The sequence below is a fragment of the Arachis ipaensis genome, chromosome B4 (assembly GCF_059453495.1).
Source record: "Arachis ipaensis isolate K30076 ecotype BB chromosome B4, ASM5945349v1, whole genome shotgun sequence".
NCBI lineage: Eukaryota > Viridiplantae > Streptophyta > Magnoliopsida > Fabales > Fabaceae > Arachis > Arachis ipaensis.
In genome coordinates, this window is record NC_142439.1 from 119,045,093 (window position 1) to 119,069,150 (window position 24,058).

Below are 24,058 nucleotides of genomic sequence, written 5' to 3' on the forward strand. Positions count from 1 at the left end.
TTATTTTATGTTTTATTTATCTTTTAATTATCAATACTCATAACCATTTGAATCCGCCTGACTGAGATTTACAAGATGACCATAGCTTGCTTCAAGCCGACAATCTCCGTGGGATCGACCTTTACTCACGTAAGGTTTATTACTTGGACGACCCAGTGCACTTGCTGGTTAGTTGTGTGGAGTTGTGAAAAGTGTGAATCACGATTTTCCACACTAGGAGCATTTGGACCCCTTATGATTTGTGTATATTTGCATAGTCCGGCCTGTGGACTTTTAAACTATTATTATTTTTTGTAACTTTTCGTGGTGGATGACTTTTCTGATACTTTGGTTGCTTCTATGCAACCTTATTTTGGAAAAACAAAACACTTTTGGACTCTAAGGCTGCCCCTTAGGTGGCCTTTTGAGTTTTTAATGTTTTTTGATGGATATGCTTCTATGATATGTTGATCATATATTTTGCAACCTTTGCAAGTCTTTATAGAGGGTTGGTACTTTACTGTCCGACATCTATTTGATCATTTCTTGTTTTGTCCCCTTTCTGTCTGGTCGAGGTGATCCTTGGGGCTAGCTTGTCTGACAACTTTTTAGTGTTCTCGTAGAACCTTTTTAGTTACTCCGAACAATTTTGATAGCTTGTCGTGGAGTTGTGGCTTTTTGGGCTAAGCTGTGTCCCTTTTAGCACACGCTTTTCGTTGGTCTGACTTCTCTTGTCGGTCCTTCTTTAGCTTTCGTTGGTCCGACTTCTCTTGTCGGTCCAAGCTAAGTTATTTTTAGTAGTCCATTTTTAGTCAGACCTCATCAGACCACTTTTTATGGATTACTTTTTATAACTTCTTGCATCAATCTATTTTTATTGCTTTCACCTTGCCGACCTCTTTGTAATCGGACGATGAATTTGGTTTTCACTTTGCTGACCTCTTCGTAATCGGACGATGAATTTGGTTTTCACCTTGCCGATCTTGTTGTAATCAAGCGATGAATTTTTGCGCTCAGATTAATGCGTCTTGGTAGGAAAATTTTTTAGGGAATCTAAAAAACTTTATTCAAATAGAAAATAGGCATACAGACAAGAATATATACATATGAGTACTTACCCTTCTAAATCGGGCAATTTTGTAGATCTTGGTCTGACGCCTCATTAAAAAACCTTTTCAGAAAAAAGAGTGCACCTTGACCTAAGATCTTTATTACTTTCTATTCCGAGGGTTACCTGAAACTGGAGGTCGATCTCGGTTGAGATCTTCTGTACAGGTCGGTGCCGACGAGTTCGGCCGGTGAGTGGCGGCCGGAGTTGTCGTATCCGACTTGTTGGATTGGCTGCACTGCTGATCCTTGGTCACCGGAGGGTGGGGGGTACCTGTAAGAGACTCCGATGCTTAAGTTAGCATGGGTATTAAATAGGTTTTTTAGTAGAATCAGAGTATGAGTTATACCTGGGTGCTCCAGTATATTTATAATGTTGAGGAGTGACCTTTCTAGATAAGATAAGTTAGTTATCCTATCTTATCTTATCTTATCATTGGGTGAGGTCAGCTTATCTTCAAGGGAACCGCCCTTATCTCTGTAGGCTCGAACTGCCTGTGGATTTGGGTCGTGTTCCTCTATTTGGGTCCTTTATTGGGCTTTCTTGTCGATTGGCCGAGCTCTTTAGAAGAAGAGGTCGGATAGTCTGACCTGAAGAGGTCGGTCGCTTTGTCGCCAATCATCCTGGGTCGGATAGCTCGACCCAGGGTATGAACAGTGCCCCTGCTTGAGCTCGGTCTTCTTTTTTGAGGTCGAGTCCTTTGACTTCGGTCCTTCTTTGGTGAAACCGAGTTCAAGCATTTCGTCAATTTCTTCCTTTTGTAGAATCTTTTGAATGCAGAACGTTTTCCTCTAAAAGTGCGCGCTTTTATACCAGCGCTTTGTTTTTGGGAATGTGCGAGGGTTTAATACCTTCATTAATTGGTATTAATTGCCCTGTTTCCCTTAGCTTTTTATTTTGAATTTCACAATCAAAAATGGTTTCTCTTCTTCGCTCTTCTACGTAACTTCTCCTTTTACGTTCTCGCTTTCTGTTTCTTGCCTAGAGTTCATAGTTCCTTCCTCATGATGCTTGCTTTGCTACTGCTTTTTGTGGAAGAGGGGTGGTTCTGGACTTCACCTTTCGCTTTCTGCTTCTGGTGAGTTCGAGGGGTGGCTCTTTCGCCTGTCGCTTCCGCTTTTTTGCTTTCCTTTGCAGTTTTCTCCCATTTTCCCAGGTTTGGTTCTTTTTCTTTCCTCTTTCTACGTCACTTTTGTGTCTGCTTTGAGAAAGTCTTGATTTTGCTTGGAGAAAGTTTGGATCTTTCTGCTTTTGTTGTGCCAGATTGCTGTATGTTCTGGGAGAAAGTCTGGATCTTTATTGCCTTTCCTCTTTGTTTGACGTTTGCACGTTATCATCGTTTCTGTTTGTGCTTTTGATTTTGAAGCTTTATAGTGATGATTTTGTTTGATTTCTGAAAAAAGGTTGTGTCTTTGATGATTTCTGCTTTGGCATGTTTGATGTTGGTGATGCTTGACAAACCCCATTTGTCGGGTTTATCTTGTATTGATTTTTGGGGATTTTATCACCTTTTACCCATATTTATTCAAGAAATAGCATGGTTTTGTATATTCTCCTTTAATTGTGCTTGAATGTGAAAACATGCTTTTTAGGACTCAAAATAGCTAAATTTAATTCACCTTGATTCTATTAGATGCCTTGATATGTTTGTTAAGTGATTTAAGATTTAGGAGGCAAAGATTGGATCAAGGGAATGAAGAAAGAAAGCATGAAAAGTTGGAGAACTCATGAAGAAATGAAAGAACCGGAAAGCTGTCAAGCCGACCTCTTTGCACTTAAACGACCATAACTTGAGCTACAGAGGTCCAATTGATGCGGTTCCAGTTGGGTTTGAAAGCTAACATCCGGGGCTTCGAAACGATATAAGATTTGCCATAGTTGCATCGCGCATAGGGGCGCGCACGCGCACGGTACACGGACGCGCCGATGGTGGCACATGACCCACTTAATGCAAACGTGGCCAGCGATTTTAGAAGCCTTGTGGGCCCAATCCAACTCATTTCTGATGCTATTTAAGCCAAGGATTGAAGGGGGAATGAAGATACTTTTCATACTTTAGAAGTTAGTTATCATTAGTTTATTTTAGCTTAGCTTAGTAGTGAGAGTTAGTTTCTAGAGAGAGAAGCTCTCACTTCTCTCTAGAATTAGGATTAGGTTTAGTTCAATAATCTTAGATCTAGATTTTAATTCATGCTTTCATCTCCTTCTACCTCTCAATTCTTTGTTGTTACATTCATTCTTCTTCCATTCTTTAGTTGTAATTTCCTTTATGTTGTTCTTATATTTTGTTGTAGATCTACTATTGTTCCTTCCATTTTCTTTCAATTCAATAAGAGGTAATTCATAATAATTGTTCTTCTTTGCTTTTCTATTGTTGATTTCTTGCCTTTGTAGTTGTAGATTCCTTTAATTCTTGCAATTAATAATGTTTACTTCTATTGCACTTTATGTGTTTGTTGAAATGCCTCTTCTAGATATAGTGTAGATTTTGTTCCTCTTGGCCTAGGTAGAGTAATTAGTGACACTTGAGTTATCTAATGTCTTTGTTGATTGATAATTAGAAGTTGCTAATTGATTTAGATACCACTAAAGCTAGTTTTTCCCTTGGGAGTTGGCTAGGACTTGTGGAATCAAGTTGATTCATCCACTTGACTTTTCTCCATTATTAGAGGTTAACTAAGTGGTAGCAATGGACAATTGTGGTCACAATCGAGGAGGATAACTAGGATAGGACTTCTAATTCTCACAACCTTGCCAAGTGCTTTTTAGTTGTTAGTTTATTTTCATTGTCATTTACATTTCATGTCTCTTATCCCAAAACCCCAAAATACAATCCATAACCAATAACAAGACACTTCATTGTAATTCCTAGGGAGAACGACCCGAGGTTTAAATACTTCGGTTTATAGATTTTAGGGGTTTGTACTTGTGACAAACAAATTTTTGCATGAAAGGATTATTGTTGGTTTAGAGACTATACTTCAACGAGATTTCATTTGTGAAATTCTAAACCGTCAAAAATCCATTCGTCAAAATGGCGCCGTTGCCGGGGAATTGCAATGGTGTTATGTTATTGGTTATTGTATATATGTGAATAGTGTGAATATGTTTGCTTTTGTTAGCTCTTGCTAGTTTTAGGATTTAATTTTCTTGCTTCTTATTTGATTTTGTTTTCATTTTCTTCTTGCTATCATGAATTCTCACCTTGGCTATGAGTTTGGTTATCAACATGTTGTAGGAAATGAGGACTATAATGAAGATGTGTATCAAGAATGGGATGAACAAAGGTGGGAGGAGCCATATGCATATGATCAATCCTCATGGCAACAACCTCCACCAATGCACTATGAAGAAGAGCCATTCTATGATGCATACCAATCCAATGGCTATGATGACTCACCTTGTGACTTTCAAGAACCACCACCATATGCCTATGATCCATACCCTCAACATAACTCCCAACCATACTCACAAGTCCCTTCTTACCAACCATCTTCATATGACCCTAATCCATATCCATCCTACCAACAACCATATGAGCAATATGAACCACATATAGAGCCACCACCATTCCAACATCAATATTTTCAAGAGCCACCTCCTTCACATTATTACCAAGATGAACCACCTCCAATATATGAAAATTTCCAACCACAAAATGAATACTACTTTCCACCACAACCTCCCATGGAAGAATACTCATATCCATTGATCCAAAAGCCACATGATCCTAATCATATTATCCAAGAGGAACAAGAGTCAAGGGATCGTCTCAAGGAAGCATTGGATCAATTTCAAGCAACCATGGAGTGTGTTGTGCAACAAGTGGAAAGAGTGGAAAACATAGAACCACCACAACTCTACCAAGAAGAACCACCTTCCTACTATGAACCCTCCCCCCAATTTAATGAAACCTTCCACCTACCCCAATCTCTAAGGGATGAAACCCTTGGCGTTCTTGTTCAAGGGCAAGAAGAGATGAAAAGGGATGTGCAAAATTTCATGGCCGCCTTGGATGCGGTAACAAATCAATTAGCCTCCCAACGCTTGAACACTCAAGGAACTCCCATGGCTACATGTGGAGAATCAAATGAAGAACATAGCATGAAGGAGAGATTGGAAACTCCGGTGGGAAATGAGGGAAGTTGCTTTGTATTGGAACAATTGGAGGAAGCTTTAATTGTTGAAGACAAGGAAGAAGTGGTAGAAGACTTAGGAGATGCGGAGCTTCCATGGAAATATAGAGTTGAAGAAAACCCCTCCAAGATGATTGAAATTGATGCTAGGGAGGAAAGTGCACACCTTCCAAGGCATATGCCATATGAAGACTTGGATGGGATAGAGCAAGAACTGAGTTCCCATGGCAATAAAGAGCAAGCATCAAGTCCTAGTAGTGGAGAATCCTTTGAACTTGAAGAACCTTCTCCCGGTGCATTTGAAAAGGTTGTGGAGGTAAACTCCTTTCACCCTCCCAATTATAGTTTGATTAAGGGAAAAGGCTTAGATAGTTTGATTATTAATGAACAAAGGATTGAATTAGAGAAATCTTGTGAAGAGGTGGCAGTCCCTAGAAATAGAAGAACGGGGGTTGGTTATGCTTTGTCAAGATCTTTGGAAGCATCTTTGCCTAGGTGGTCATCTACTCCTTCACTTGAGTGGGTAAAATTCATCTCTATTAGCTTTATTGTCCCACTTGAGTATGGCTTGCTTGAAACGGATGGTCAACTTAGGATCCTTTGTGGGATGAAGCGTAAGCGAAAGATGTTTCGTGGTTGGCGTTGCAAATCAAGGCTCATTATGGTTGATGCATCAAACATGAGATATAAAGGTTGGAGTAGTGCTCAATTAGATGGGTCTAGGAGGATTGTTGGCCACTATATAGAGAATTCACCTCACTCACCACCCGGTTGGACTAATAATGATGATCAACCTCAAGATGGGTGTGAAAACAAAGTGTGGGATCCCGGATTACAAGAAGAGGATCAACTTTGGGAGCCCCAAGCTTGTGAAGAACTCCATCAAGACTTGGCTCAATCCATGAAGAATCTTGGGGCACAATGGAGAACCAAGCATTGGTGGGAGTTCCAAGATGAATACAAGCACAAGCCACCTTGATGAGGAGCTCCCCATAAGTCCAACTTAAGGACAATAAACAAAAGTGCTAGGTGGGAGACAACCCACCATGGTAAAATCCTTTCATTTTCTCTTTTGTATATATTGGTAGAATTAGTTTAATTTCATATTTTGTTTAGTTAGTTAAGTATGTTTGGTAGTTTAAGTATGTTAAATAAGGTTTTATGGTGTTTTGGTAGCTGTTTGGAGGTTTGGAATGCTTGGATTGGTGCAAAAACATAGAAAAAATTTTTGAAAAACAGAGCACCATCCACGCGTATGCGTACATGGCGCGTACGCGCACTTCCAGCATTTTCGACCATCCACGCGCGCGCGCCATGCGTGCGTACGCGCGGATTGAGAAGTTCCAACCTCCATACATTTTCCAGAGAGTTGTGCCTGCGCCGCGCCAACGTTGTGCCTCTGGCACAAACCCCACTTGCGCACACGCGCACACGACGCGTACGCGCCACTGCCGAAATAAGCCAACGACGCGCGCGCGCCATGTGTGCGTACGCGCGGATTTCTTTCTCCCATCCACTTTTCTCTTCTTCTCCTCTTTTCAATTCTTTCCTTCTCCTTTCTTCTTCCCTCCTCCTACCCCTCATCCAACACTTCCAAACACCATTGACAACCATTTATTTTAGTTAACAAATTAGTTAGTTAGTTAGTTGATTAGTTAGTTTTAGTTTAGTTTTCATTTTATTTTCTCTCTTTTCATCATAAGTGTTGGAGTATTGACTTTGTTTACTATACATTGCTATATCCCTTATTGCCTAAATGCTATTTTAGCATGAATGTTTTTAGATAATTTTTGTTGGATTCTATGATTGAGGTTATATTTTGTTACTTGGTTTTGAGTTCTTCATGCTTACCTTTTGAAAAATACCAAGTGATGAGAATTGTCTTCGAGCTTATAACTCTTTTGAATTGCATGTTGTAGCTGGCCACCATGTGATTTGAACCGTATTCTTTGATTAGGCAATCTCTTGATGGATAATGTTGAGCATTTACCTTAATGCATTGTATTTCATGATTATATCCATCCATATGTTTGACTTGAATGCTTTCATGCTTCTCTAATGCTTGTCTTACCTTACAAGCTTACTTAAAGCATCTCAAGCACACTAGGATAAGTGAAGTGCATGCTTCTTTTGTGACATAGCTTTTATGCTAATGTGTATTCTAAACCGCGCAATTTAGAACTCACACACCTAATATTTCTTAATGTCACACTAATTCACTCACCTCATTCTAGTGATTTACCTCATTCCAACAATGTATGCTTCCTTGCTTTTATATCTTCTCATCTTATAGTGTTACATTTTTGTTTTTCAAAACGAATGCACCACAAGCAACCATGGAAGCGGAAGAAAGAACACATAGCAATCCGGAGAGTCGTCGTACCCCCTTGCTCATCTTTGAGTGCACCGAGGACGGTGCAAACTTTTAAGTGTGGGGAGGTCGTCCGACCGGTCGGCGATTTTGGGTGACAAATTTCTAATCCCAACACTTTTGCATTTCATTTTAGTTTTTTTTGGATTTTTGTTGCATTTTCTTATTTTTGCATATATATACACAATAAGTTTAGTCAAAATAATGAAATTTTCCAAGGATTTCTATCTATAGGGCACCAATTGATTTGAGTGGAAAACTTTTCATAGAACTTGCTTGAATTATATATTTTGTGGAACATGATTTATGAGCTAAGAACACAAGCTTGTGAGATTTGAGCCTAACGGTGTGGTTACATCTTATAACCACTTATTTTTCCTTCTTGTGTGCATTATTCTCTTTCTATGATTGTAATCTTTGATTTGTTTGATTCTTTATGTCCATTATTTTGTGTATTCATGCATTTATATGATTGAGGCCATCATTTCATTTAGCTCACTTACCCAAATAGCCTTACCTTTTATCTTCCATTGTTAGCAAATTTGAGCCTACGCTTAACCCACTTGTTCTTAATTTAGCACATTACAAGCCTTAAAGCGAAAAACAATAAATGTCCTTATTTGGATCTTTGATTAGCTTAGGCTAGAGTGTGTGTATCATTCAAATGTGGGAACCTTGGGACATTGGGTGAATAAAAGGGTAGTTTTGTATTATTATTGTAAATATTGGGAATTGGGTACATGCTCATGTATTGATTAAATGTATAGACCTTATGCATTGGTACTCTTGTATATAGTTTGAAAGAAAGAAAAAATGAGAAAAACAAAAAAAAATATATGAAAAGTATAGAAAAAAATGGAAAAAGAAAGAAAACGAAAAAGAAAGAAATAAAAAGGGGACAAAATGCCCCAAGGTGAAGCTCAATAAGATCAATGCATATGAGTTGTGAAATGAAAAGAAAATGCATGAGTATGTGAAAAAGTGAAAAATGGGTAGCTAGATTAGAACTTAATTGTATAGGATGTCATAGGTTAGGTGGGAAGTTTAAGCTTATCAAAGATTCAAATTTCAAGCTCACTTGACCAAATATGCATCCTACCTTGACCCTAGCCCCATTACAACCAATGAAAAGACCTCATGATACTTGTATGCATGCATGAAATAAATGTTGATTGTTAGAAGAAAAACAAATCTTGGAAAGCATGAAATAGAGGAGAATTGAGTGAATCAACCCTAAACACTTGAGCGAATAGAGTGCAAACACATCCGGTGAGGGTTTGATGCTCAATTACATGTTTTCACCTATGATCATCATTCTTCATGCAAGTTTGTAAAAATATTTAATAACTCAATTCAATTGTGGATTAGACTTGCTAGTCCTTAGCCCTTGTGCATATATGTTTCTTGGGAATTGATTTATTTTGACCAAGCACTTGCATTCATTTAGATAGTTGCATATAGGTAGATTGCATTTAGTTAGTTTCCATTGAATAAATGCCATACCCTTACTTCATTTTTGGTTTAAGCATGAAGACATGCTTGGTTTAAGTGTGGGATGCTTGACAAACCCCATTTGTCGGGTTTATCTTGTATTGATTTTTGGGGATTTTATCACCTTTTACCCATATTTATTCAAGAAATAGCATGGTTTTGTATATTCTCCTTTAATTGTGCTTGAATGTGAAAACATGCTTTTTAGGACTCAAAATAGCTAAATTTAATTCACCTTGATTCTATTAGATGCCTTGATATGTTTGTTAAGTGATTTAAGGTTTAGGAGGCAAAGATTGGATCAAGGGAATGAAGAAAGAAAGCATGAAAAGTTGGAGAACTCATGAAGAAATGAAAGAACCGGAAAGCTGTCAAGCCGACCTCTTTGCACTTAAACGACCATAACTTGAGCTACAGAGGTCCAATTGATGCGGTTCCAGTTGGGTTGGAAAGCTAACATCCGGGGCTTCGAAACGATATAAGATTTGCCATAGTTGTATCGCGCATAGGGGCGCGCACGCGCACGGTACGCGGATGCGCCGATGGTGGCACATGACCCACTTAATGCAAACGTGGCCAGCGATTTTAGAAGCCTTGTGGGCCCAATCCAACTCATTTCTGATGCTATTTAAGCCAATGATTGAAGGGGGAATGAAGATACTTTTCATACTTTAGAAGTTAGTTATCATTAGTTTAGTTTAGCTTAGCTTAGTAGTGAGAGTTAGTTTCTAGAGAGAGAAGCTCTCACTTCTCTCTAGAATTAGGATTAGGTTTAGTTCAATAATCTTAGATCTAGATTTTAATTCATGCTATCATCTCCTTCTACCTCTCAATTCTTTGTTGTTACATTCATTCTTCTTCCATTCTTTAGTTGTAATTTCCTTTATGTTGTTCTTATATTTTGTTGTAGATCTACTATTGTTCCTTCCATTTTCTTTCAATTCAATAAGAGGTAATTCATAATAATTGTTCTTCTTTGCTTTTCTATTGTTGATCTCTTACCTTTGTAGTTGTAGATTCCTTTAATTCTTGCAATTAATAATGTTTACTTCTATTGCACTCTATGTGTTTGTTGAAATGCCTCTTCTAGATATAGTGTAGATTTTGTTCCTCTTGGCCTAGGTAGAGTAATTAGTGACACTTGAGTTATCTAATGTCTTTGTTGATTGATAATTAGAAGTTGCTAATTGATTTAGATACCACTAAAGCTAGTTTTTCCCTTGGGAGTTGGCTAGGACTTGTGGAATCAAGTTGATTCATCCACTTGAATTTCCTCCATTATTAGAGGTTAACTAAGTGGTAGCAATGGACAATTGTGGTCACAATCGAGGAGGATAACTAGGATAGGACTTCTAATTCTCACAACCTTGCCAAGTGCTTTTTAGTTGTTAGTTTATTTTCATTGTCATTTACATTTCATGTCTCTTATCCCAAAACCCCAAAATACAATCCATAACCAATAACAAGACACTTCATTGTAATTCCTAGGGAGAACGACCCGAGGTTTAAATACTTCGGTTTATAGATTTTAGGGGTTTGTACTTGTGACAAACAAATTTTTGCATGAAAGGATTATTGTTGGTTTAGAGACTATACTTCAACGAGATTTCATTTGTGAAATTCTAAACCGTCAAAAATCCATTCGTCAATGCTCCTTGCTGATAGACTGTAGGAAGATAGTGGCTTCGATGACTTTGTATTTTTCTTCTTCGAAATGTTTGCTATTTGAGATCTTCTTTTCTTGTTTGAGAAATGTTGGAACGTAAGCTGTAGCTTTTTTCCTGAAACCTTGCTTTGTTACTGCCTCCAAAGGAAGCCCCAGGATTTTGGTTTTGAGTCTTGGGGTTTTCTTTTTCTGTTTGTTCGTCTGTCGAGTTGTTTTGCCCCTCGTCCGAGATATTTTTTAGTAATCCAATCTTCTTTTCTTATTATAGGATTAGTTGACCTCATGTCTTCTCGCAATAACATTGTAGAGGTGTCTTTTAAAGTTCCCGAGGGAATGTCCGATTGGCTGGATTCCCTCGTCTTAATGTGTGTCTCTGTCGTGGATGCTGAGTTTTGTGTAGAGCTGAGAAAATGTCATAGGATTTGTGGTAGCAGTGCCCGGGAGAGGGATTATGAGCTTGTAGCTCCTGACTCTGACGAGAGGGTTTGTTTTCCTACTTTTGTCGAGGGGGAGCGTCCCTTCTTCTATGCTTATGAATATTTCTTCAGCCAGTTGGACGTTACTTTTCCTTTTACTGCTTTCGAGACCGACTTGTTGTGGTCATGTAACATTGCCCCATCCCAGCTTCACCCAAATTTTTGGAGTTTTATCAAGATTTTTCAGCTGCTTTGCCGAGAGTTAGGCGTAACACCTTCTCAGACTCTTTTTCTTTATCTGTTTGTCTCGGCCAAGCCTGGTGCCTCTTCCAAAAAGAAAGCTTCCTGGGTTTCTTTCAGGTCTGCCCAGGGCCATAATATTTTTGCCATGTATGACGATTCTTTTAAAGACTTTAAGAATTACTTCTTTAGAGTTCGTGCTGTCGAGGGGGCCCGCCCCTTTTTTCTTGATGAAAATGATGAACCTGCTTTTCCTTTAGAGTGGCAGAAAGATGTGAGGGTGTCTCGTTATACCTGGGAGATGCTTGATGAGGTTGAGCGTGCTTTTGTTGTTGTTCTTGAGGATTTATCGGGGGAGCCACCCCATCTTGATACAAAAAAGTTTTTGAATGACCCGTCCCTGGTTCAGACTATTTTGGGTACTTGTCTGACTTATTTCTGTAATTGTTTCTTATTTTGGCTTTCTCTTCTTGTGATTGTAACCTTTTACTGTGACTGGTTTCTGAATTTGCAGAGATGTCAAAAAACAATAATTCCATGAAGGCTTTCAAAAAGGCAAAGAAGGCGACTGCTACTCAAAACATCTCGGCCAAGGCGGCCAGGGAGGGATCTTCTCAAGCGCAGGTGAAGCCGCCCATGCCGAGTTCTCCTGGGCCGAGGAAGGTGATCCCCACTCCTCGGGTTCGTCTGGCTGAGCCTCCTCAGTCTTCTGCCGCTGCTTCTGCTGCTCCTCCTAACAAGAAGCAAAAAACAATTGAGCCTTTCAACCTTGATGCCCCTGATTTTGATGCGATCGAGTTCGTAGATCAGCAAATCGGTCCCTTTGGTGCCCTTCCTATGGATGATGTGTCGCTCCTTCGCCATCTGGACTTTATAACTCGAAGCAGTGTTAGAATGGCATATATGGGGGCTGTCCTATACCGGGCTGCTCAAAATCTTCCTCTCCATGCCACCAAAGCCTTTATGGAGGAGGCTAAACAGGAGTTTGATCGGATGAAGGGCCTGAAGGAGGAGCTTGAAATAAAGGTAGCTAAATTGAAGAAGGATTTAGAGAATGAGAAGGCGAGTTCCCTCTCTCTGGCGGCTTCTGTGAGGCTGGCCGAGGACATGGCACTGAGGCATAAAGATAGCTATGTCACATCCTATCGGGAGGGAATACGTTTGAAGGAGGAGTTGGAGAACTCCCAAGCTGATTACTCCAAGCTCCAGGATCATCTTGTTGGCAGCGTAACTGCTGCCTATGAGAACCTGAAAGAGCAGGTTCGAATTATTGCTCCTGAGGCCGACCTTACTCTCTTTAGCCTGGATAATGTTGTGAGGGATGGTAAGATTGTCCCTGATGACCAGGATGATGATGATGTTGAACCTCCCCCTGTGTCTTCTGCCAAAGTGTCGACCTCTTCAGTTCCTCCAGTTGTGTCTGATCCGGATTGCCAGATTCTGAACCGGGATGATGGAACCGTGGATGCTGTGCCTATCCAGACTCGGCCTCCTTCTCCCTGTATTGATGTTGCCGGGAAAGCTCCTGATCTTTGCTGATTTCTCTTTGGATATTTGTGTAGTTGGCCCGGCTTGTGGGCTTTTAAACTCTTTATTTGTAGTTTGGATATTTTGCTGACTGTTGGTATTTCTTTTGGTTGCTTGTTTAGCAACTTTCATTTTGAAAAACAACAAGTAGCTTCTAAGCTTTTGGGCTTGACCCTGAAGCTTTTGTATTTCATATCATGCTTTGTTTGCGCTTGTCTTTAGCACTTTTTGAAAATGTCGGAGCCTTCGGCCTCTTTGAATTGTTTTGCACTTGTTGCTTGTGGGTTGGATCTTTCGAGGTTGTGGATGGGCAGTTCCAACTTGTTTCTCGGTTTCTCACTTTCGCTTGTATAACCGATTTCTTTACGTTGGTCCTCTTTCCCGTTATTTTTGTAGTCCTCTCTTTTTTTTGGACCTTGTCATGTCTCTTTCAGGGACTACTTATATAACTTGTTTCTTGTAGGAGACCGACTTCATTAGGTCAATCCCTTCTAAGTTATTTTGTAATCCTCTTTCCTGAACCTTTGTCAGGTCTCTTTCAGGGATTACTTTGATAACTTGTTTGTAGGAGACCGACTTCGTTAGGTCGATCTCTTCTAAGTTATTTCGTAATCCTCTTTCTTGGACCTTTGTCAGGTCTCTTTCAGGGATTACTTTTATAACTTGTTTGTAGGAGACCAACTTCGTTAGGTCGATCTCTTCTAAGTTATTTCGTAATCCTCTTTCTTGGACCTTTGTCAGGTCTCTTTCAGGGATTACTTTTTATAACTTGTTTGTAGGAGACCGACTTTGTTAGGTCGATCTCTTCTAAGTTATAGCAATTCCTCTATTATAGGGTTGGCCAGACCTCTTTCCAGGGATTTGCTGATAACTTGGGTTGACTTGGTCCGACTTCTCAACATCGGCTAGTCTTTAAGTTATTATTTAGCAATCCATAAGACCTCGTCAGGTTCTTTTTTCAGATCACTTTCGATAACTTCTTACATTATTCTGTGTTCATCTTTGCCGATTTGTAGAAGGTGGTTTCTGTCTTTGTTTGGTCGAGCTTTAGATGAATCACATTTTCATCCTTATTGGTCTTCCATCGTGATCGTGCAGTGAATCTGTTGTTCACTTTCTGCCGATCTGTTGCTTTATAATCGGACAATGAATGCTTCAGATTAATGCGTCTTGAGAATTTGTAGAATATCTAAAATATATTTTATTCAAAAGGAAAATGCAAATATATACATGCGGGAGTTTTTCATCCCTTTAAGTCGAATAATTTCTAGATCTCAACTTGGTGCCTCATTAAAAAACCTTTTCAGGAAAAATAGTGCATCCTATGATGAGATCTTCTAGCTATAGTACCTTCTTAGGTTGCGTGCGTGCCATTATCTGGGGAACTCTCGTCCATCGAGTTCTGACAGTCTGTAGTAGCCCTTTCCAAGTACTTCGGTAACTCGGTAGGGTCCTTTCCAGTTTGCTGCCAGCTTTCCTTCTCCAGGTCGAGTTGCTCCAATGTCATTTTGGATTAGGATGAGATCATTCTCAGCGAAATTTCTTGGCACTATCCTTTGATTATATCTCAAAGCCATTCGGCGCTTTAGCGCTTCTTCCCTGATCCGAGCTCTTTCTTGGATTTCTGGAAGTAGGTCGAGTTCTTCTCTTTGAAGTTGAAAGTTGGCTTGTTCATTGTAGTGTACCACTCTAGGGGGCCCTTCCTCGACCTCTAATGGGATCATTGCCTCCACTCCGTATGCTAATCGAAATGGTGATTCGTTTGTGGTTGAATGTGGTGTTGTTCGATATGCCCATAGGACTTGTGGAAGTTCTTCGGCCCAAGCTCCCTTTGCTTCTTGCAGTCTCCGTTTCAGCCCAGCCAATATGACTTTGTTGGCAGCTTCGGCCTATCCATTGGCTTGAGGATGTTCGACGGAGGTGAAATGGTGTTTTATGTTCAAGTCGGCTGCTAATTTCCTGAATCCTGCATCTGTGAATTGAGTGCCATTGTCTGTGGTGATGGAGTGCGGAACTCCGAACTTTGTGACAATGTTTCTATATAGGAATTTCTGGCTTCTTTGAGCAATGGCGTTGGCTAGGGGCTCTGTCTCAATCTACTTTGTGAAATAGTTTATCCCCACTATGAGGAATTTGACTTGTCCCGATCCCTGGGGAAAGGGTCCGAGAAGGTTGATGCGCATAAACTAGTTATGCTACGATTTAGGAAATTGCACGATCGGCAAAATTCCTTCCGGCAAGTGCACCGGTTATCGTCAAGTAAAAACTCACAATAGAGTGAGGTCGAATCCCACAAGGATTGGTTGAGTGAGCAATTCGGATTAGAAGTGTGTTCTAGTTGAGCGGAATCAAGATTTAGATGAGAATTGCGGAATGTAAAATTGGCGGGAAAAGTAAATGACAAGAAATTGAAATGGCGGAATCTTAAATTGCATGAATTAAAGAGCAGAAGCTAAATTGCTGAAATTAAAAGGGAATGGGGGTGATTGCATGAATTGAGTTGCAGAATGTAAAGAGAAATTGGAAATCAGAAATGGGGAATTCATTGGGTGTTAGGAGATATTGAGATCTCCGAATCAAAACATGAATATCTTTTCCTCAACCAATGCGTTCATTAAATTTTGCTTGGCAATCTTATATGATTGGATCCCAATCCCTTGGCTCACCAATTCTCTCTAAAAACAAACAAATTCCCAATCCCTTGGTTTAAATGTTCATAAGAAGAGATGATGCTCGATCACTGATTATACCACACAGTTTCATGAACCACAATTTGGTAGGATTACATGTCACAATATCCATCCAAACCCCAATCCAATTCACTGTGAGAAAGCTTCTCTAGCATGAATCCTCCATTCCTTTCCCAAGGTTCCGAAGGATTCCAATTATGGGTAGTTTCTCTCCCAAGACAACTACCCAATGGAATTAGATCGAAAAGCTTTCTAACAAAATTTAAGAGAAAAGATTGAAGAAGAAGATAAACTATTATTGATTCATTGAATTACAATAGAGCTCCCTAACCCAATGAAAGGGGTTTAGTGAGTCATAGCTCTGAATTCAATTCCAAAGAAACGAAAACTAGCTAAATGCAAAAGTAAAAGTTCAAAAAGTCCCCTTCTAACTTAAATTCTATCCTATTTATACACTTTCTATATTGAGCTTCTGTTGTGTTTCTTGGGCTTTGAGGCCTCTCCCTGCTTTCCTTTTGCTTTGGGTTTATGATCCATAATCTTGATGAGGCTGCTGATCCAAATTCTGTAACATTCATTGAGCCAACTTAGTGATAATCAAATAATGGCACATGACTCAATAAATTGAAATTTCAGACTCATCAATCCTTCAGGCCCAATCCCATAAACCATGATATTCAATTGGGTTTCATACCAGAATAAGTTTAAGTTAATGTTTGTGCTCAAATACTAACTTAAACCACAATATTTTTGGTCCAGAAACCTTTTCCAAGAGTGGCGTTTAAGTTGCAGTTTAAGCTTAAACTGCAGCTTAAACGCCAGACACTTCCAGTGAGGCCTTTTGTAGAAGCACGTTTAAGCTTCAGTTTAAGGTTAAACTGAAGCTTAAACGTGGAAATGGAAGAAGGCAGCCCTGGAGAGTCATGTAGTCGAACACGTTTAAGCTTCAGTTTAAGGTTAAACTGAAGCTTAAACGTGGATATAGGAAGGGCAGCCCTGGAGGTCGAACACGTTTAACCTCCAGTTTAAGGTTAAACTGGAGGTTAAACGTGGAAATGGAAGGAGGCATCCTGGAGGTCGAACACGTTTAACCTCCAGTTTAAGGTTAAACTGGAGGTTAAACGTGGAAGCTTGGAAGGGTAGCCCTGGAGGTGTCGAACACGTTTAAGCTCCAGTTTGAGGTCAAACTGGAGCTTAAACGTGGAAATGGAGAGAGCAACCCTGGAGGAGAGTTCTTGGTCGAACACGTTTAAGCTCCAGTTTGAGGTCAAACTGGAGCTTAAACGTGGAAATGGCTCCCTGGTGCTTTTCCCATTCTGGCGTTTAACCTCCAGTTTAAGGTTAAACTGGAGGTTAAACGTGGAACTCCTTCCTGAGTGGCATTATCATTCTGGCGTTTAACCTCCAGTTTGAGGTCAAACTGGAGGTTAAACGTGGAATGCTTCTTTGGTGAGACTTTTCATTCTGGCGTTTAACCTCCAGTTTAAGGTTAAACTGGAGGTTAAACTTCAATTTCAGCATTTCCTAGCCTTCCTGATTCTGGCGTTTAAGCTCCAGTTTAGGCTTAAACTGGAACTTAAACTTCACATGTGATATTCAAGCTTCCTTTATTGATTTTGTTGCTTCCTTGCTTAGCCTCTTCTTCCCTGAAATCATCCAAACAAATGCATCAAAGTTTTGCAAAATTTCATGAGAAATCTTCCATTCATAGCATTCAAGTAATATAACTAAAAACTCATGGAATTAGCATTAAAATTATACTGTTTGGATGGTTCATTGCTTTGTTCTCATTTTAACCATTCTTGGTTACTTTAAGCTCAAGAAAATGCATAAAACAACTAAAACTAACAGAAAAATGCTAGTGAAACTAGCCTAAGATGCCTTGGCATCAAAGGTCGAGTCCCCATTTTGCTAATGGCCAAGGTGAAGTTACGCTGATGAGTTCTTCTGGCGGGGCGATGTGGAAGTTGGCATGTTTCTGGCACAGGGAACATGTCTTTACAAACTCTGTAGCTTCTTTTTGGTGAGAGCTTGTGCTCCGAGATGATTACCACAAATGCCGCTGTGTACTTCCTCTAAGACTTCCCTTGTGTTAGAGGTCGGCACACATTTCAACAATGGTATCGAGATTTCTCTCTTGTATAGGGTGTTGTTTATGATAGTGTAGTACTGAGCCTCCCGTTTTAACCTTTTTGCCTCTTTTTCATCTGTGGGGAGTGTTTCTTCTTTGAGGTAGTTAATTATGGGGGTCATCCATCCTTGATCCAGACTTGTTATGGCTAGGACTTTTTCCTCTTCCGAGATTGATGGGTTCTGTAGCATTTCCTGGATGAGGCTTCTATTGTTGCCTCCTGGTTTGGTGCTGGCTAATTTTGAGAGTGCATCAGCTCGGGCATTTTGTTCTCGGGGTATGTGGCAGATCTTCTATTCCTCGAGTTGTCCGAGCTGTTCCTTGGTTTTATCCAAATACTTTTTCATGGTGGGATCTTTGGCTTGGTAGCTCCCTGTTATTTGTGAAGTGATTACTTGTGAGTCGCTGAAGATGTTGATTTTTTGAGCTCCAACTTCCTTAGCCAGCTTCAAACCAGCTAGTAACGCCTCATATTCCGCCTGGCTGTTTGAGGCCGGGAACCCAAATTTGAAGGAAAGCTCAACTTGGGCTCCTTGGTTGCTTTCTATTATCATACCTGCGCCGCTTCTAGTCTTATTCGAAGAACCATCCACGTAGAGATTCCACTCTGTGGGGGTTTCCAGGGTATCTGTGAATTCCGTAATGAAGTCGGCCAAGTACTGTGATTTGATGGCTGTCCGAGCTTCATATTGGAGGTCGAACTCAGATAACTCGACTGCCCATTGCAAAATTCTGCCTGCTAGATCTGTTTTCTGCAATATCCCTTTTTTGGGCTAGTCGGTTCGAACCTTAATGGTATGAGCCTGGAAGTATGGGCGAAGTCGTCGAGATGTCAGTATGAGAGTATAGGCAAACTTTTCTATTTTTTGGTAGTTCAGCTCGGATCCCTGCAGCGCTTTACTAATGAAATATACAGGTTGTTGTCCTTTGTCATCCTCTCGAAGAAAGTATGAAACAGAAAGCAATTACATTGGCTATATTAGCAAGCATTTGAAGTTCATCAGAAGGGTTTTATGCAGAAAGTTGCAGCATCACCTTTTCATACTTATCAGGTAAGATTATCACTTTTTCATTGCATCCATCAAACACTGCTATGGCCTCTTGTTATTCTTATGTCTTTGGCACTTTTCTCTTCTTTGTTTTTCTTTTCTTTTTTCTTAGAGCTTCTTTTGCTCCTTGTTTGCTTAGTGTCATGTGTTGCACAAGCCTTTGGCATTTTCTTTTTCTTATCAGTGCACTACACATATCCACTTTAGGCATTTTAGTTCACATTTCTTCTTGAGACATTGGTGCCCAGCACCTCTTTGTGTGACTAAATGTTTTGTATTTAGGTTGCTCTTGATAATGGACTTTTGGTTGATAATCCCGGGTTAGTTAACCCAAGTTACCAAGTGTTGAAACACTCCTCAGAACCTATTCATCCAAGCATATCCTTAATACATAAACACCACAGGCATTTGTCTCATAAGTTCAAACCATTGGTGCCTAGCTTATTTTCTCAATTTTTTTTTTTTTTTTGCTTTTTGGTTGCCCTTTTTCAGTGGCTTTTTTCTTCTTCTTTTTCTTTCTTTTTCATGGCCAAAGACATTTATTCATCAAGATCCATAGACAGTTTTCAATTTCTACACACAAAATGATAATTCTACACTATATTTCCAGTGATCTGACTTAAACATTCAAGCATGCATACCACCACTTAATTCTACTTGATTTGTCACTAATTGAGCCAAGTTACTTTTGTTCAAACTTTTCTTTTATTTTTGGAAACAGAACAAGCATGGCAAGCATTTGTTTAAGAAGGTGAAGTTATATCCAAACATCTAAGCATTCACTTTATTCAAAGCAATAAACAGACAAATATACTAAATACTTCACATTCCAGAAAGATTCAACATTTACAGTTTAAACCAGAACAAGCATGCTTTTGTTTGCCCTTTTTAAAGAATTATCAAGGAACAATACCACCTTGTGAAATTCCTTGTTTTCTCTTTGTTGCTAGGAAACAATTTGATTTCTCCCTCTTCTCCTAAATGTTGCTTCATGCTTTAAGATCCTTGTTTCCTTTCCTGCAAAGAGTGATGAAGTTGCTTGCTTCTCAAGCACTTGAGTGGTTAGCTCAACTATGTGTGGGTAAGTATCTGAGTCTTAAGTTGGTGTGTGAACACCAAACTTAGTCTCTCACTTACTTCTCTGTGCTTTGAATCCTTGAGTTCTCTTTTGGAATGAAGTTTCTGCTAAAGGTTTTAAGCATTTCTGTGACTGCTTAGAATGGTTGTTCCTTTCATATAATTCAAAGGTTGTTGTGTTCAGTTGATCTTTATGGTGGAACACCAAACTTAGAGTCACACATTCCCCTTTGAATTATTGATCCACGAATTCATTGTTTGGTGTGAAACACCAAACTTAATTCTTTGCAATGCACAGAAACTCTTTCACCCTTTTTATTGAAACAAATAAAAGAAACAGCAAAAGGGTATCACCTCAGGTTGGGTTGCCTCCCAACAAGCGCTTCTTTAACGTCATTAGCTTGACGGTCAGCTTCCTCAGTTGAGGTGATATTTAACCTTGTCCTTCTCTTCCACATCTCCCAAGTAATGTTTGAGTCTTTGACCGTTTACAACGAAGGTTCGTTGTGACTTTTCTTCCATGATTTCTACTTGTCCATATTTGGAGACCTTGGTGACAAGGAATGGTCCAGACCATCTTGACTTTAGCTTCCCTGGAAATAGCTTCAGCCTAGAATTGTAGAGCAATACTTTTTGTCCTTCTTCAAATTTCCTTGGGGCTATGTTGCTGTTATGCTTCTTCTTTGCTCTTTCTTTGTAAATTTTTGCATTCTCATAAGCTTCAGCTCTGAATTCTTCCAACTCTTGAATTTGCAACATCCTTCTTTCTCCAGCAGCTTTGCTGTCCAAGTTCAAAAGTTTCAAGGCCCAGTATGCCTTGTGCTCCAACTCCAGTGGCAAATGGCAAGCTTTTCCATATACTAGTTGGAAAGGAGACATTCCAATTGGTGTTTTGAAAGCTGTCCTATATGCCCAAAGAGCATCATCCAGCTTAATCGACCAGTCCTTCCTTGAAGTTCCCACAGTCTTTTCCAGGATCCTTTTGAGTTCTCTGTTAGATATTTCGGCTTGCCCACTTGTCTGTGGATGGTATGGTGTGGCTACCTTGTGTTTGACTCCATATTTTAGAAGCAATGCCTCTAATGGTTTGTTGCAGAAGTGGCTTCCTCCATCACTGATGATTGCTCTTGGAACCCCAAAACGGCAAAAAATGTATTTTCTGAGGAAGTTCATGACTACCTTATTATCATTGGTTGGAGTTGCTATTGCTTCAACCCATTTGGAGACATAGTCTACTGCCACAAGAATGTAATTATTTGAGTATGAGGAGGGAAAGGGTCCCATGAAATCTATCCCCCATACATCAAACAATTCAAGTTCCAGAATGAATTGTTGTGGCATTTCATTTCCTCTTGGTAGGTTCCCCGCTTTCTGGCATTCATGGCAGTGCTTCACTAGTTCCTTTGCATCTTTGAAGATAGTGGGCCAATAAAAACCACACTGCAACACCTTAGCTGCTGTTCTTTCTCCTGCAAAATGTCCTCCATAAGTGGAGCCATGGCAGTCCCATAAGACTTCCCTTCCTTCTTCCTCTGATATGCATCTTCTGAGTATGCCATCGGAACATTTTTTGAACAAGTATGGTTCGTCCCAGATGAAGTATTTGGCATCATTTACCAATTTCTTCCTTTGATGCTTGTTAAATTCCAACGGCAAACTCCCAGTGGCCTTGAAGTTTGCTATGTCTGCAAACCAAGGAGCTTTGTGAATTACCATGAGTTGTTCATCAGGAAAGCACTCATTTATATGTGTGCTTTGTGCACTTCCTTCTTCACATGGTATCCTTGATAAATGGTCTGCCACCTTGTTCTCTACACCCTTCTTGTCTTTGATTTCAATGTCAAATTCCTGCAACAAAAGAACCCATCTAATAAGTCTTGGTTTGGATTCTTGTTTAGCAAGTAAGTATTTTAAAGCTGAATGATCAGTGAAGACAATGACTTTAGATCCAATGAGATAGGATCTAAATTTGTCAAATGCAAAGACTATTGCCAAGAGTTCTTTTTCAGTGGTTGTGTAATTCCTTTGGTTATCATTCAAGACTTTACTGGCATAATAAATCACATGTACCAAATTGTTTTTCCTTTGTCCTAACACTGCCCCAATAGCAAGGTCTGATGCATCACACATCAGTTCAAAAGGTAAGTTCCAATCAGGTGGGGCAATGATAGGTGCAGAGGAAAGTTTTTGCTTCAAAAGTTCATAGGCTAGCATGCAATTTTTATCAAATACAAAGGTTGTATCAGAGACAAGCAAGTTACTCAAAGGTTTGGATATTTTAGAAAAGTCTCTAATAAACCTTCTGTAAAAACCAGCGTGTCCCAAAAAACTCCTAACTGCCTTGACATTACTTGGTGGAGGTAATTTTTCAATGAGTTCCACCTTAGCTCTGTCCACCTCAATGCCTCTATTAGAGATTTTGTGGCCAAGGACTATTCCTTCTGTGACCATGAAATGACACTTTTCCCAGTTTAATACTAGGTTAGTCTCTTGGCACCTCTTAAGCACCAAGGCAAGGTGGTGTAGGCAGCTAGGAAAAGAATCTCCAAACACAGAAAAATCGTCCATGAAGACCTCAATAAATTTTTCAATCATGTCCGAAAAGATGGACAGCATGCATCTTTGGAAAGTGGCAGGTGCATTGCACAATCCAAAGGGCATGCGTCTATAAGCAAAAACTCCATATGGACAAACAAATGATGTTTTCTCTTGATCTCTAGGATCAACTACTATTTGGTTGTAGCCTGAATATCCATCCAAAAAGCAATAGTAAGCATGTCCGGCAAGCCTTTCAAGCATCTGATCCATGAATGGGAGTGGGAAATGATCCTTTCTGGTGGCTTCATTGAGCTTCCTGTAGTCTATGCACATCCTCCACCCAGTGACGGTTCTTGTGGGTATGAGTTCGTTCTTCTCATTTAGCACCACAGTTATGCCACCTTTCTTGGGAACTACATGGATGGGACTAACCCATGGGCTATCAGAAATGGGGTAGATTACCCCTGCCTGCCATAACTTCATAACTTCCTTTTGTACCACTTCTTTCATGACGGGATTCAATCTTCTCTGAGCTTGGATGGAGGGTCTAGCATCTTCTTCTAACAAGATTTTATGCATGCATATGGATGAACTTATCCCCTTCAAATCGGCTAGGGTCCATCCAATGGCATCTTGATGAGTTTGTAGCACCTTGATCAATTCTTCTTCCTGTTCTTGGCTCAGGGCAGAGCTAATGATAATAGGATGACTCTCATCACTACCCAAGTATGCATACTTGAGATTAGGGGGCAATGCTTTGAGCTCAGGTTTTGGTGCTTCCTTCTCTTCCTTCACTCTCTCTGGCATGTTTGGCATGGTTGTTTCAGCAGCCTTGATGTCACTAACTTCAATATCCTTGGTGAACTCCTCCTCTGCCACTTCCTTTATTGTTTCCTCAAAAGTTTCTTGTACTGCAATGTCCACTACATCAATCCTCATGCATTCCCTCAGTGATTCTGATGGATAGCTCATTGCCTTGAATACGTTAAACACCAATTTCTCATCATGTAATCTCAGAGTGAGTTCACCCTTTTGTACATCTATGATGGCTCCAGCAGTAGCTAGGAAGGGTCTTCCCAGAATTATTGAAGCTTTGGCTTCTTCCTCCATATCTAACACCACAAAATCAGCAGGAAATATAAAATCTCCCACTTTCACCAACAAATCTTCAACTATCCCATGAGGGAATTTAAAAGTTCGATCTGCCAATTGGAGGGCCATTCTTGTTGGTTTGGCTTCCTCAATCTTCATTCTTCTCATCATTGTTAGAGACATCAAATTGATGCTGGCCCCTAAGTCACACAAGGCCTTCTCCACCATGACTTCTCCTATGATGCAGGGAATTTGGAAACTGCCTGGGTCCTTCAATTTCTGAGGCAATTTGTGCTGAATGATGGCACTGCATTCTTCAGTTAACAACACAGTTTCCTCATTTCTCCAGCTTCTCTTCTTGGTCATTAATTCTTTTAAGAATTTTGCATAGAGTGGCATTTGCTCTATTGCCTCAGCAAAGGGAATGTTGATTTGAAGCTTCTTGAAAATCTCCAAGAACCTGGAGAATTGGCCATCCTTTTCACTTTTCATCAAACGTTGAGGATATGGTGCCTTAGGTGTATAAGGCTTCAGGACCTCTTTTTCT

The 24,058-nt window shown here is 39.9% G+C and overlaps 1 protein-coding gene across 1 annotated transcript; it reads left to right on the forward strand.

Moving 5' to 3' along the window:
• Positions 1-3,356: 3,356 nt before the first annotated feature.
• On the forward strand, positions 3,357-6,202 carry LOC148568949 (uncharacterized). The gene is made up of 2 exons (XM_088483423.1): positions 3,357-3,423; positions 4,326-6,202. Exons 1-2 carry the CDS (start codon positions 3,357-3,359, stop codon positions 6,200-6,202), a joined length of 1,944 nt encoding a protein of 647 aa, XP_088339549.1.
• Positions 6,203-24,058: the final 17,856 nt, after the last annotated feature.